Below are 15,907 nucleotides of genomic sequence, written 5' to 3'. Positions count from 1 at the left end.
ATTTTTATTTCTATGTTCGTATAATGTGGACCTTTAGCGTTAACCGAGCGTAGGCATAATTAATGCGCGATCAATCATACAGAACGTATATCCAACGCCAACTCATACGTCCGTATATTTATGCAAATGGGAGTTGCGTGAATCGAACCGAACGGCTATCGATAAATCTTCATCTAAATATTCCAGTACCTTCGTTATAAAATTTCTTTTGGATGAGAGAGTTATGAATTTTTCGAGATTAATGTTTCATTCTAACATCAGTATGTGATAATTTCAGTGGAATTAGAATCATTAATTATTCGTAAATATGATTCTAGAATTCATTTTTAAAATGAAAATCTTTATTTAAGATACATTATACATATAGGTAAAAACTTTGTATATTAAATTTGTATGTAAACTATTTATATAATAACATTAATAATTATAGAAAAATGAATTCAATATCAAAATTTGCATAGAAGATTTTATAAGTAGTAAAAGAATGAGAAAGGTGAAAATTGGCGGCGGAAACTTCCTCTCTCATTCTCTTCTTGTTTCCTAAAATCGATAATATAATGTTTTGTGTTGCATTAATATACATTTTATAAAATATTAATTAGTAAGCACGCTCGTAAACGCGATCCGTTTTATATAGATCTTACGAAATTTAAAAATATAAAGAGCCATCATTACACCTTTAGGAAAATCCTTTAGGATGTAGGAAAATTATACCATGAAATTATCAGTGAGTAACGCTATAGGAATGTCGTTGACGTTTAGTTTATTAATACTTTTTATTTGATTGAAAGTGAACAGTAAAAACTATAGAAAATTCTAAACATAGATCCATTATATTTCCGCATATCACAGATACTAATTCGGTTGCTAACGATTTCATCTCTCCATCTATGTTTTGAGTATTTTAGTATTAGTCGATGATTATGTAGTATTCAAAGCCGGACGTGATTAAAAGGAGGATCGACTCTCGATCAAATGAGAAAGTAGCCTCCAGGTCCGGTTTTTAAACCTGTCTGGTTCCCTTTTTATTTCTTTACCTTCATAATCGTTCAAGAAATAAAGGAATCATACCTATATATATGTAAGTATATATACACATATATATATGTGTGTGTATATCTATCTTCTATTCATTTATCTTTCTCTTTTTCTTTCTTCAGCGTTTGCCCTGCTCGTGTTAATGCTTCTTTTATCGTCGAATTAATTGTATAAGGAAATGGCGAAAGAAGTAGTGGGAGTAGAGTCATCTAAATAATGGTCGGCTTTCTGGCTAATTGCCCGCCTTAAATCGTGAATAGGTTCGTTACGTTCGAGGTCATTATCGTAAGCCAGTTTCCGTCAAGTTTATGTGCACTACCGAGAAAGAAAGATTGTGTGTGTGTATGAATGTGTGTAAAAGAGAGAGATAGAGAAAAAGAAAGAGAGAGAGAAAGAGAGAAAATAATAGTCGCGGCAACGTAGAAGGCTACTGGTAGGTATATGTACTTACGAAGAATCTGAAAGATTCGCTCGAAAATGTTTATTTCCTTTCCCTACTTTACTACTGAAGACGTTAAGATCGTTAGAAAACTTTAGAAAGTATTCACGCAAGAGAAAGAAAGAAAGAAAAAAGGAAAAGAAGAGAGAAAGAGGTATTTCGATTTTTTCATTAAAGATAACAATTTATTAAATATGAGTTTCCCTTTGAATAGGGTTGTTAAAACCGGTTTAGAAGTATACATATTACATATCGGAGCGTGTAGAAGAATACGACTGAGAGCCTTGGAAAGCTCGATCCGCTCGGTTTAAACACAAACGAGTATCAGCGTCTAATTTCGAAGAGCATTCACGTTTGATTCGGACTACATTCACATTTATCTTCGAACGGAGATAAACGGACCGAGTCAGCAGGCGTCTGCCGATTTATCGGAAGCTCCGAGTATCTTCGATGAAATAACCTTGTAGTTCGCTCTCCGACGTTACCGAAAAGTAAAAGAGAACGAACGAACGAACGAACGAACGAACGAACGAACGAACGAAGAGAAAAATAAAAAAGGAAAATAGCATCAAATTTCGGTCATACGATAAAAAAAGAAAAATAAACTTTGGTATACCATGAAAGAATATACCGGTCCCAGGAATGATAGTTTATGAGATTCGTGGAAACCGAATGATTACTTATTTATGGCTATGAGGGAAGATGGAACTGAACGGTACGAGTGAAGGGAAAGAAAAAAAAAAGAAAAAGAATAAAAAGGAAAAAGGGAGGAGCTACGCGCTCGTACGCACGTTTTGATGTTTCCACTAATCGAACGCTCGAACGTACCGCAAGCTGATGGATTCGTTTTCCACGTAGAAAAGTTATTTATGGGATTCCCTACGAGACCACCGTGTAGATATCTCTCGTGTCTTCTTTTCTTTACCTTCTTGGAACGATGTGGGCGTTTATGAACAAATCGCGATACACGATTACATCCGACTCGAGACGTCAACGACTACATAAGAAAAGAACAACGTTTCTTGTTTCTTCAATGAATTCTAATTTTGAAACTTAGCAGAGATTTAAGATTCATTATAATTATCTCGTTCGGTAAGAGTCTAATTAGTACCTATTTTCACTTTGGAATTTATTATTGTGAAATTTGAATTATTCCTTATATTCAAAGATTTGCAATTGAAAAATTTATGAGAGGTTACGACACTATCTAGCATTTACACATGTAGAGAAAGGATCGTCCGTTTTATCGATCGATTGGATCGAGTCGAGCGTAAAACTTGACGCACAGTGCGTGTATCTAACTATCGTTCGTTCGTTCGTTCGTTCGTTCGTTCGTTCGTTCGTTCGTTCGTTTATTCGACGAGAACGACGTTATGTGTCTCTTCGTGTTGCTTCACGCGACAGGTGAACGCACCATTAAGGTCAACCGCGTCGCAAGTTTCCCGAGCAGGGTGCAATAAACCATAGAAGAATGAGGATGAGTGAGAAAGGTGAGGAAAAGGGAAGATGGAAGAGGTTGACTATCCGGTCTCTGAGAGAGTTTTCCACGCTAATGTACTCCTTCTTTCCCGTACTTTTTTTTCTGAGAATCAACAACGTCAACAAAATAAAAGAAAAGAAAAAGAACAAAGAATGGATATTGACCATGTGCTCCTGTCTTTTACATTTTCTCTTACCCGTCATTCTCACTCTTTTCTTCATAATTAAATTGTCCTTTTAGATTGGCTTATAATCGATAACAGAAGAAAAAGTATTGATTATATGTTCTCCTTGTCGTTTTTCCATTTTCTCTTTCTCGTAATTCTCATCCTTTTATCCTTCACATTTAAATTATCTTGTTGGACAATTTAACTGATTTGAAGGAGGCAATTAAGTGTGTTAAGCAATAGTACTCTGTAATACTTAACAGTCAAATTAGGCTCAGATACCAGTTCCATTAGGGTCTACAAATAAGAAGGGATGAGGACGTAAAGGGGTTCTTGCGAGGAACTTGTTAAAACGTGATAACTCTATCAACATGTAAATCTAATTTAGTAACGGCGCGCCCTACAGTTGCGACATCAAACACCCATTTACCGTCGTCAAATTCATCGATTTCAAGAGACATCCTTTCTTCTTTCACTCACTTACGTGAAATATCACTCTCGAACTATCCTTCGAGATCGTTTATCTATTCCTGTACGATCATCGTCTACATTGTCATTATATTTTCATCTAATGAAATTTGGTTAACATATATATATATATGTGTTTCTTTATAAAACAGATAATTGTTCAACTGTACGATCAGAACGAATACAAATGCGTTAGTTTAATAATAAGATAACACGTTTGTATTCGTTTTAATATGGTCGTCGTTTACATTGTTACTATATTTCTGTATAATCAGATTTAATTAATATAGCTGTCTTTTTCTTCAAACAGGCAACTGTTCACCTAGTATTACTCGAATGAATTTTGATACATTAAAATCAGAACGAATACTATATCGCTTCTTTTCTCATTTAATTTCAGTGCCAATTACTACGATAGAAGGTGTGGTGGGAAATAAAGTGCAGCTACCGTGCGATATACATGCGCCCAACGACGACAACGTCAACATGGTGCTCTGGTTCAAGGAAGATGGGGGTGATCCGATTTATAGGTAAATCACGTATACGAACGACGTATCGTTCATCGCACCGTAATAAGTAAATCATTTTATTATAACGCCTCGACGGGAAAATCTCGTCTTTACGTTTATACTTCAGAGAATAAAGCTAGAAATCCGATAGATGGAATTGTATTACGTAGGAGAACTATTCGAACGATTTTCATTCGAATCACGTCGATAGTTCCTTCTTCGAGATCGCCTAACTTCATCTCTTTCTCTCTTTTCCTTTCTCTTTCTCTCTCTCTTTCTCTCTTTCTCTATCGTTTTCTTTCATCGATTCAATGATAATGGGAAAGTTCTCTCGTTTCGACATGCACGTTCGACGTCCCAACTTTGTCCTTCGTTTTATTGAAAAAAACGGTAGGAGAAAAAAGGATGGAAATTCTCATCGCTTTGGGTTATCCCGTTCACGGATCTACGTCTTTCGCATCTAGAAGCCGAGCATCGAATTTGTAAGAGCGAGAAAGAAAGAAAATAAGAACGATAAGAATGTCGATGTCATCGCGTTGAGCAAAATTTCTTTCTTTTCTTTCCATGAAAACCGTCGAGTGTTTAGTTTTACATATTGAGAGTTATCCAGTATATTCAATGCAGAATACAAGGTAAATATAATATTATTATTTATAATATATTCGATCTCAAATTTGTCGGAGACAATAAGACTTGATTTCCTGTTAAATTCATCGTTTATTTTATTTATATATAGATATAAAATATATCATAATGCGTCACGATCAAATCACATATAATATAACATTGTTAAGAGTGAAAAGGATGAATGTTAAGAGATAACAAAGTAAGGGGATGAAACACGTAACCAAGACTCGCATCAACTCTTGTAAAGTCAGTTTAATCTTTACTACGACAAGAAAGTTTAAATTTAAAGGCGACCTCGCGAATTCGTACATTTTCTCTAGGAGATTCCACCCCTGTCATGGGCCCACCCACTCTCCTAAGCCGTCTTCCTTCTCGTGGCGACGCAGTAAAATATTTATTGTGCGACATCCTATTCGCTTATCGTACGTGCCACAGACTGTTACGCGAAGATCCTTTTCGCTTCTCTTTCTCGTAGCAAACGTCTTTCCTATTTTTCGTCTTTTTCTTTCTTCTTGTCTTTTTTCTCTTTTCCCCCATATTTATTGTTCATTCGTTCATCCATAACGACCATTCGGCTTTTCCAAATGTGTGAAACTTTAGACGAAAGTTTTACACGACGAATCCTTTCATGAATCGAATGCGAATTTTTTGGAACATATCCGAGACATTTTCTAAAAGCACACAGCCGTTCTAGATGCATTTTTACGTAAAAATCGGATTTAAACGTATAATCTTGTTTCATTTCATCAAACTCAAATATAAACTGACTCCCGAAATAATCGTCTAAAGATTTAGAATATTAATACTTAATTTAATCATCTTAAATATCTATGTTTACTTTGGAGAAGAACCCCGGAATAAATTCCTAAAATAATTACTAAAATTTGAATAAATAGCGTGTAGGAATGCACACGAATATAGACGCAAAAAATCATTTATTTAGCATTACTTTTCAACCTTTCTAATATCGTTCGGAAGTAGCAAAATAGAAATATTACTGCACGAATAATTACGATTCGGCAACGAACTGTGGAAAATAAAAATGGTATAAGTCGGTCTACCTTTGTTTCGTCGAAACGAAGCTTTCGCATATATTTCCCCTACGTTCATCTCATTAAGCATGATGTATACTATAATTATGTACTTGCTTACTCACAAGCTAGTTGGGTTAATAATTTTGTCATATCCTGTCCACAAAGACAGATTATTATCATTATTCTTATTATTATTACTACACTTTGATTATTTTTGTTATTGTCATTGTAAGAATAATAATAATTATTTTAATTATTTTTATTATGTTTGTTATATATCAAGAATGAAAGAAATATATGCGAATAAATTATCTTCTTAATTTTCTTTTTCGTATTTCCGACAGAAATTTGAATATTCGATTCTCTCTCATCGTCATCATCTTCGTTTGCTTTGCGTATCCTCTCGTTTGGCACAAGTACCGAGTCTTGTAAACGATCGTGTTAGGCACATATGCCACGCTTAAGGGTTATCCATTTCTGAGAGGCGATTGACTCATTAGCGCGAGAGAACGAACTAATGAGCCATTAATTTGAACGCGATAAATCAGTTGCCTGCCCGCAATGACTACTCTCCCTCTCTCTCTCTGTCTACGCAATACATACACATAGGCATATGATCGCCTACGTAAAGTTATTCATGGAATCTCCAATGAAACGTTAATGCGAGCATGATTCGTACATACTGTGCAAATAAACTACAGGCTGTTTCAAAATAACTGACAATAATTTCGGAGCATTTAACTTTATAGTATATCAACGAATTTTTATTATCTTCTTTTTTTGCTATTGATTAATAACACGAATAAAAAAATTATATGTTATAAAACATGTTAAAAATGATCATCTTTGCATTTAATACAAGCGTCAAGATACTTTTTGAAAGTAAGAAGTAAAATATCTTAGATTAATTATTTTAAATAGAAGATCTTTTATACGCATGCATCATGAAAATAGACATTGAATTCTTCAGCAGAATGATATACCTGCATATGCAGCAAAATCATCGATCAGATTGTGCAAAGAATTATTCTCGGAGATATTGGATAAAGATACTTGGTCCTCAAACTCTCCTGATCTCAATGTTATTTAAAATACGTTACAACAAACTTAAAAAGACTTTGAAAAAGGCTTAGCATTAAATAACCGTGGAAGAGTGTGCGAACATCGTCGAAAACTTTAAAAAGCATCCTGACGCTTTTAGATTGTAAAGTCGAATGTTTTAAACACGTATCGTAAAATATAGTTTTCTTATTTATTATTAATTAATAAAGAAAAAAGAGAAACAATAAAAGTTCTTTGGTTATTCATAAATCTACAAGTTTTGAAATTATTGTCAGTTATTTTGGACCATCCTGTATATATCTACGATCGATATTTCGAAGTACCGAGCAAACCGTGATAATAGCTTCAAAGCTATTTCCTTGTTTATTCGTCAGAATTTTTCTCTTTTTAATTTATCTTCCTTTTTTTCCTTTCTACGCCAGGATTCGCATATTACTTTTTAATGGAACTTCGTGTAACATCGCACTATTCGTATATCCCCAAGGACAGGTATAGAGAGTGGAAAGAGAGACTAGAGAGAAATCTAGTGGGTGACATCGATGTAAATAAAAAATGCCAGGTATGTGACACTTTCATGTTTTCCACGTACGACGATAATAACGACGGTCGTTGTGTTCTGAAGATAACGCGTTAGCGAAGATAAATGCAGGCTAACGTGCGAAAAGTAAAAATAAAGATACATAAGAAAGATCACTGTATTGCAAATAATTTATCGTTATTCCTTCAATATTTTCTTTCGTATAACATTAATATCGATCGATTTTTTGCAATAATAGAAACTTAAAAATGATTTTGAAACCGCAAGGGTAACCACTTTCAATTATTTAAAGTACCATATTTTTCGGGGAAACTATCCCAAAACTCTTAGCGATTTATATCCGATTCTATTCGAAATCCATTTGATTCTATTCGATAGCCGAAAAGTTTCAAGGTATTTCACTCACTCCGATTCGCGCCTTACCCGGTGTCGTTTTCTCGGCTGAAATCTAAAAGTGCTCATGCTCCTTTGAAAGAAAAAGAAAGGAAAAATCGTTGGAAAAAAGAAGAAAAATCGTTGGTATTGGCATTCTTTTTCTTGTCATTGAAAGAGAGGAAGATATAAGGAAGAGAAAAGAGAGAAATAGAGAACGAAAGAAAAGTACGCTGCTTGGCTGTCACGTTTAGGACAAATCCAGCAGGATTGTTTTAACCTCCTTACCCTTCGTATCTATTTCTCTTTCTTTCTCCCTCTATCTCTCTCTCCTCTTTCTTTCTTTTCCTCTCTCTCTCTCTCTCTATTTCTCTCTCCTCTTTGAAAGATCTCGAGGGCTTCGCTAAAATATCTTGGCAATAAGGCGGCGAAAGTTCAGGACACTCGAGCGAACGTGCCAAATGCGGTGACTTGACGTTGCTACGACCGCAAGCCTGTCGAACTTGTCGAACAGCCAGTGAATAGGGCCAAGTATAATCCTACGGAACAAGTAGAAGAAGAAGAATAAATGGCCCGTCTTTATCATTTTCTCTTAATCTCGTCCGCTTACTAGGGATTTACTCTTTCTTTCTTCTTTTTATTCAAAGCACGATTCGTCACGTTCTCGCGTGTTTTGCAATAGTTTTGGTCTCTAACGCGAAAGTTCGATTCGCACGTTTTCACGTGACACACTTCATTTTTTTATTATTATCGATTATATTATAGCATTATTTTACTTCAAACAAATTTGAACTAGTAATAAATTTTTAATAATAAAAAGAAAAACGAAAGAAAAAAGCACAGCACATTTAGAAACGAATGCCGCTTGATTATACGAACCTTTAAGATCGGACTCGCGATATCTTGTCTAATGAGAGGAAGCTCGAGTCTTTCTCTCTCTCTCTCTCTCTCTTTCTCTCTCTCTTCTCAAAGTGTTCTCTTAATGAAATTCTCTCTAATTAATTTTACTTCTTTTTTGTAATACACTGTAAGACGATTCTCCGATCTTAATATTATTTCCATTGGAAATACAAAAATAAAATTGCACACGCATATTACATTGAACTTTGTCAATTTACCATGATGATTTTCTTCTCTTTAGCATATCAGTAAAATGATCGACGAGTAACTCTGATAAAATAAGCTCCTGATAAATAGTACTTCCTTTCTCTTGTACATTTAAACGTTGATGAAGAACCAAAGAGGCGATAGGAGAAAATCGCTTTCCAAGGTTATCGTTCGCGATTTGAAAACCATGCTTGTTGTCGAACGAGGAACAAAGAGAAAGAGAAAAGAGAGTGAGAGAAAGTGAGAGAATCGTTCGCGAAGATAGTTCCACGTTGCGATGAGAATCTTCGCGAAGTGCGAAGTGGAAGAATTAAATCATATTTCATCGTCAATGCTGCGGAAGCGAGTAGAGTCGTGCCACCGAGATATCTTTGGGAATACTCAGTCACGAGCGGAAATCTGAACTCTCTTGCAGTCGTAGAACGCAATTTAACTTTTAGTCGGTCGCTCGTTCGCTCGCAAGGAACCACGTTGCCTCGCATTCGTTCTCTCTTTCTACTTCTCTCTCTCTCCCTTTCTCTGTCTCTCTTTCCTCGTAATCTCCCGTTCTCCTGTTCAATCTTCTTTCTCTGTCTATTTGTCTATCTCTCTCTTTCTCTTGATCTCTCCCGCTTTCTCGGCTGCTCTGGATGCTTAATATGCGATCATGCAGGGAGGATGGCTCCCAGGTGAGAAACTAGGTATACTCCATGGTAGGCTACCATCTACTTGAATTACAATTCACGTATGGTATCGTTCTTCCTCTAAGATCCTTCTCTTTTATTCTTTGTCTCTTTACTTTTATTTTTCTCTTTAATTTTTCCATGTTAAAACGGTCTTCAAAGATTAGACGTTCCTGACTAGAGATATTTAACCTTTTTGAAGGATAGAAAATTTTTGAATACGTTCAATCATTAGCTCTATTAAAAACCGGATTGCAGGTCTCAAAAAGTTGTTACACCTGTATCCCGTCGTGTTCCAATTACGATAAAACTACGTAGCAATTCGATACGCCATAAGACGCATTAGGTACAATGATTATCCGTACGTCCTTCATGCATTTTTTCGTAATTCTTTCGTTGGTCGGACATCTTTTACCGGGTTGAGCGGACGACCATGATGGCCCGTGAAATCACATTCTTTAACGTTCTGTAATGCCAAAGATCGTGAAGCGGATATACTTAGGTAATTTGTACGTTCAAAGCATGGAAGCAATAAAGGAGGCGTGTATCGAACCAATAAAGATTATTTTCTGAGGATATTTCCGCTCGAAGGAATAACGGATAATATTATTATCGCTTGCAGCTTTGACGTACGCGGTCGTCGGCAGTTCAACAATGCCCAACTTTGGTCGTCGCCAACAGCATTGGGATCAAGAGCTTTTTTTATCACGGCTACGAAACCGGCACATCTCAGCATCGACCGCCTCGAGGCCAAGGACGAAGGAATCTATCGATGTATGGTGGATTTTAAGAACACTCCGACTCAAAATCAAAAGATGAACTTGACCGTAATTGGTAAGTTCTTTATCGTTCGGGAGAAAAATTAATTAGCTCCAACCCTTTAATTTGCAGCTACTTGTAAGATATCTTTTGGTTCGTTGATCGTGTTGACATTGTAACTGTATAGCGACACGTTAGTCTAGGATCATCATAAATATCAGACGCCACTGACTATACATTCTCTTTCATTAATTTTATTAGCATATTGTGATTCGCTTGGATAAATATCTCAATTTGTTTGAATATGGCTGAATAACTTTTTATCGTTATACTTTTCTTTTCACTTTATACGAATTTAATATGCATGTTACATAGACGTATAGAATAGCCGGTAGTCGTGTAACCATTTTTTTGGTACCTTTTTACCTCCTCGATAAATCCCCCGTGCTCTTTTTACAACAAAAGCGTTTTCTATGAATTTTAATTTTAAAGCACTTCTACCTCGACCCACCCGTTAATAAATTCTTTTGAACTTTATACGAGATAATGCGAGATCTTAAGCTTTCGTCGACAGAAAAAGAGAGAGATAGAGAAAGAGAGAGAGAGAGAGAGAGAGAGAGAGAGAGAGAGAGAGAGAGAGAGAGAGAGAGAGAGAGAGAAAGAGAGAAAATACACGAGATCATAAATAATGTCGCATAAGCTAAAACTCGTACCTTTCTCGTAGGCTAGAATGTCATAAAAACGTTTTATTACAAAATTAAAGATGAAAGGGAAGAGGATATAAAATATAAATATAAGTTTAGATACTACCACATATTCTTTTTTTATTTATTCTATTGGATAATAAATTCATTTGGATTAAAATAACAATTTGCTAGATTAGATTCAACCGATCCGTTGTTATAGTCAAACGAAGTTTACACATTCGGTTATATACTAATTTTAAAAATCTTAGATCTTTGCACAGAAATTGAAAATATTATGTTTCTATGACAACTTATTGCGAATGTCCAGTTTTATCAATGGTGATTACATATGACACAGGCATTTTTTGTTGAGAACATAGTCGCTCCGGTTCACTCAGATACCAGTGGTAGTTGGGGAGTGGCTTCTATATCGATACACTACCGTGTAACAGGAGATCCCCTAATCCATAGCTTGTCCAACTTATATGATTTCCACCCTAGTAGAAGATAATCTGAATACTATCAGGTGGAACGAGCTTTTCGCTTGTACGTTACAGTGCCTCCTTCGAAGCCCGAGATTCTGGACAGCACGACGAAGGACATATCGAGGATCAAGGAACCCTACAACGAGGATAGCGATGTGAAACTAATCTGCCAGGTTAGAGGTGGCAAGCCACCTCCAAAGCTGACGTGGTACCTCGACAACAACGTGATAGACGAGTCCTATAGCTATGACCGCGAGTTTGCGCTTACGGTTAACCACTTGTCGTACCCGAGAGTCGGCCGGCAACATCTCAACGCAAGGCTGATCTGTCAGGCCAGCAACACCAACTTGGTGCCGCCACAGAGCAGGGTCCTCGTTCTCGACATGAATCGTAAGTCATCTTTCTTTTTGTATCTTTTCTTTTTCCTTCTTTATTTCCGAGACCTTTCATAATCTTTGCTTTCTCCCCATCTTGCTCATCCGTCTCTAAAGTCCACGAATGCTCTCGTTTCCTCGAAACTCTCTCACCATCTTCAACCGTCTCACCCTCAGCTTTATATCCGTTGAATCTCTCTCTTTCTCTCTTTCTGAAAAGAACCACAGTTTCCTCACCTTCTCTCTCTTCTCGCATTCTCAGAACTTTCGTGACCCACTTGACGTGACTTGGTGATAATTTTCTCCCTGTCACGTCGGCGAAAGAGAAGAATTCCGCGAGCTTGAACGAGCTCGTCTCTAGCCAAGGAAAGAGACGATAGTGGCGATCTTTGAGAAAATTTTAATAAAGCCGCACGGAGATCTTTCGGATCTCTTCCCCCTGTGCATACATACATATACTCATATTTTTTATGCTTTCTCAAGCGTCATCATTAACTTTCCCAAAGTGAGGAGGAAAGGTCTTCTCTTGGAAATGTAAAAAAACTTAGACTTTTTCAATCATTTTCTTTCTCAACACGGTTTTAGTAAAGCGTGCCGCGAAAGCCTTTTCAGGTGGTTCCGTTTCAGAGAAGACACGTTCACACGGTGAACCTATTAGTCGTTCGTTCGAGATTAACCAACGGAGATAACGGTAACGCCTCTTGTAAGACGGATCAGAGGATCGCGTGCAAGCGTACTTCACCTTCCTTCGATTCCGTGCTCGTATACGAGCTCTTGGCGTGCGACAGCACCAGAGAAACTCAACGGTACTGACTTCCAAGAGCTTTGTCGTTGTTGCGTCTCCAGCTAGCTTAAAAGAACGACGACGTTGATGACGACAACGCTTGCTGCTTGTCGTCGTAACGTGTGCGTGTCCTTTGCACCGTGTTTCTCGACTGGTGTGTTCGACTTTTGAGGACCTAGAAATGTCATTTTTCTCACGAGCACCCTCTAAAGGTCAATTTAAAATACCTATTCTGTCACGGAACATAGAAATAGACATTTTAATCCATTAAATGATGAAAGAGATGTTCCGTTCTTCGTTCTAAAATCTGTGCAAATCACGATAGTGTTTTATATGAAAATTTCATTGGAGATAAGAATCATCAATGCAATTTTTACGTATTATATTTTTTATATGTGACTTGATAAATGATTATCCTATCTAAAATCGAAAGAATTTAACGATGTAGCTGAAGAAATGTTTTTTAATTTTAACAAACGTTTCTCTCAGAGTAGATATATCGCGAAATGATCCCAATGATAGTGTCCCAACGAAGGACTTGAAAGGTAAGAGTTATTGGGGTGAATAAGAGAAGCAGCAGGAGGGTTGGACTGACTTCTTCTCTCCCCTATTACACTCTTTAAGGGTACCGATAGCGCTAATGTAAACACGCGTATAACCATTAAGGAGTAGTAGACTAGTAGTCATGGCCGACGTTAAATTCACGCTTGGTTGATCGTGATCGAACGTTAAGTACACACAAGGACACACAGAGGAATAACTTAGCGTGTAAATTCCCAAGACTTGATATACCACTGCATTTATGGCACCCTTCTCTCTCTCTCTCTCTCTCTCTCTCTCTCTCTCTCTCTCTATCTATCTATCTATCTATCTATCTATCTATCTTTCTATCTATCTACCTATGTATCTATCTCTCTCTTCCTTTTACTTCTCGATGCAGCGAAACAGCAAAAGCCTTTGCATTGAAAGAATCATGAGAAGGAGCCCGATTACGAGACATCCGTGAGCTAGGAGGCACAAATTAGGTCTTATCTCTTGGGTATTACTGAGACTCAAGGGTGTGAGAGACTTACCATGTCTGAAAGTCGATTCACACTTAGCTGAGGGTAGCCGAAAAGCGAGGTGAAATTTTATCGGGTAGAAACGAGTTATTTCGATCGAATCGTTCACCGTATTATTTGTAGATTATTGCAATCACGATATCAATCTAAATTCTTACAATTGGAAACATTTCTTTTCGTGCGACCTAAAAATTTCTCTTTTCTGAGGGAGAAGGGCGGATTTTTATTTATTTGAAAGCGTGAAATATTCTTTAAAAAAGCCATACTTTCCGTATAGGTGTAAGAGGAAAAAAAATCTTGTCGCTATAAATAAATACGATAGATCAAAATCAACGTTTTAATTAATTAATTGTTTGATTGATCAATTTAACCGAAAAAATGTAGACATTGATAAAATTAATGCTGAAACAAAGCTTGCACATATAACATAGGAGAGGATTATTGGGAATATCTTGAACGGAACTCGACTAATCTTCATTAGTAGGATAGAAGCCGACAGGACATTATTCATGAGCGACATTATACGGTGGCTTTCGTCGAACGGACGGTAGAATAGCTGCGATGGCGGAAGAGCGAAGCAGAAGCGCAGCTTTTCCTCGGTTTCGCGATGAAGGAGCAAACGGTGGTTGGTTTAGCTTCAACGGCTCGTCCCTAGTGCCGTTGCTAATTCATGTCCGCTCGATCTCTCATTGTTTATATACGTGGCACGTCCACGAAAGCGGGCGTACACGCTCGTGCCTTGATGTTTATTCGCGCGCGGTGATGCGCGTCGAGTCTGTTCAACGAGCGATGATTAATAACCGTGGTCGACGCGTTGACCGATCATCCGAGCATCCATTTTGGACGTACCCTGTCCTACCGTTCGTCTCGTTTTGCGATCAACGACGAAATGAATCTCCTTTTCCTTTTACACCTTTCACGTTTCATTTTTCTTTTCTATCTTATCGAATTGAACTTATTCGAAAGAAAACGTGTCTCTAAATCTTTCCAGCTAATAGCTTAGTCTTAATATTTATCGTAATAATTTTCCAATACGTTTATAAATTTGATGTATATATTCATGATAACACGACATATATATTAGACTTATAGCAAAGTTTTTATTATTAAATTATTATTAAAAAAACTATTTTATTTATTTCAAAATAATTGTCTGCTGGCGGATAGAATTTTATGAGAGATTTAATATATATTTTTTTGTATATTTACTGTTTATAACTTTCATTATAAGTGATGAACGTAATTGAATTTATCCACGGTCATTAGCGTTTAGTCAGCTTAATTGAAAAGGCGAAAGAGATTAAAACTTTGCTATTGGACGAGGATCTTCACTGATCAAAATCATTGTCTTTTAGATGATCATCAGATAAATATTTAAAATATTAAGAAGTATTTAATGCGAGAAGGCAAAAATTATTACGATATAATCGTACTCTGGTATATCACAATTAATTTCAATTAATACATTCTGCGACCTGTTTAGTTGAGCGTTATCGAGAACCCAATAACAGCCATTATTATATTCATGATACTTGAAACTTGATTAAGTGGCGGACTCGCGCCCGGCAAATCTTTTTTTTTTGTTGTAGATAAAAAATCGGTTTACACTCTGGTCGTATTTCATAATGTTTTAATTCCCTTCGTGTAATAAATGTATCCGGAGTACTAAAGGTAGTTCGATAATGAGGTATGCGGAATGTATTATATCGATCTGACTGTACATTATAGTATCGATTCACGCACGCAAAGATCGCGTGTAGTTCGATCGTTTCAAGTGTTGCAGTTTATGTAGGGTCCTGAGAAAAAGAGTATTCAGGATGCTAGCTATTTTCAAGATACGGAAAATCTATCGAAATCGATGGTGATATCGAGCGAGCAGTCGAATCGAGATTCAACGAGACGTCCGACAAATCCGAGAGTCACAAGTCGTTCGACTTCCATTGCGAGCCCGTAACTCAATGCGAATCGATAACCGTGACAGATCGTTTCATTCTAACTGTATCTCTATCTCGTTCTCCCTTTTTCTTGTTGTTTCGTTCTCACGTAGGTACACTCGATCGATCCAGAATCGTTCGGAACAAAGTAAGGATAAGTCTCGAACAGTTTAGTACCTACGAGTACTTCCACTTCATCCTCGATAATTCGCACAAACTCTTTGTTTGATCCTGGAGTATCGTCCACTCACAAAGTTCCACGTAACTCGTTTTACAAACTATCCTAAGCTCTTGGAACATCTGAATCGTGTTTTCTCTAAAA

The 15,907-nt window shown here is 36.8% G+C and overlaps 1 protein-coding gene across 4 annotated transcripts in view; it reads left to right on the top strand.

The window, feature by feature from the left end:
- Nucleotides 1–15,907, top strand: part of LOC122629833 (nephrin-like) — a 95,598-nt gene that overhangs the window by 53,602 nt on the left and 26,089 nt on the right. For all 4 annotated transcript variants that reach the window (XM_043813662.1, XM_043813665.1, XM_043813664.1 and 1 more), the window contains 3 exons: nucleotides 3,992–4,121; nucleotides 10,125–10,336; nucleotides 11,505–11,822. In XM_043813662.1, the coding sequence (XP_043669597.1) occupies nucleotides 3,992–4,121; nucleotides 10,125–10,336; nucleotides 11,505–11,822 (660 nt within the window). The remainder of the gene's footprint in view (nucleotides 1–3,991; nucleotides 4,122–10,124; nucleotides 10,337–11,504; nucleotides 11,823–15,907) is intronic.

The sequence above is a fragment of the Vespula pensylvanica genome, chromosome 6 (genome assembly GCF_014466175.1).
Source record: "Vespula pensylvanica isolate Volc-1 chromosome 6, ASM1446617v1, whole genome shotgun sequence".
Classification (NCBI taxonomy): domain Eukaryota; kingdom Metazoa; phylum Arthropoda; class Insecta; order Hymenoptera; family Vespidae; genus Vespula; species Vespula pensylvanica.
The sequence above is the reverse complement of the archived record's forward strand: the minus strand, read 5'-3'. Positions and strand labels throughout refer to the sequence as shown.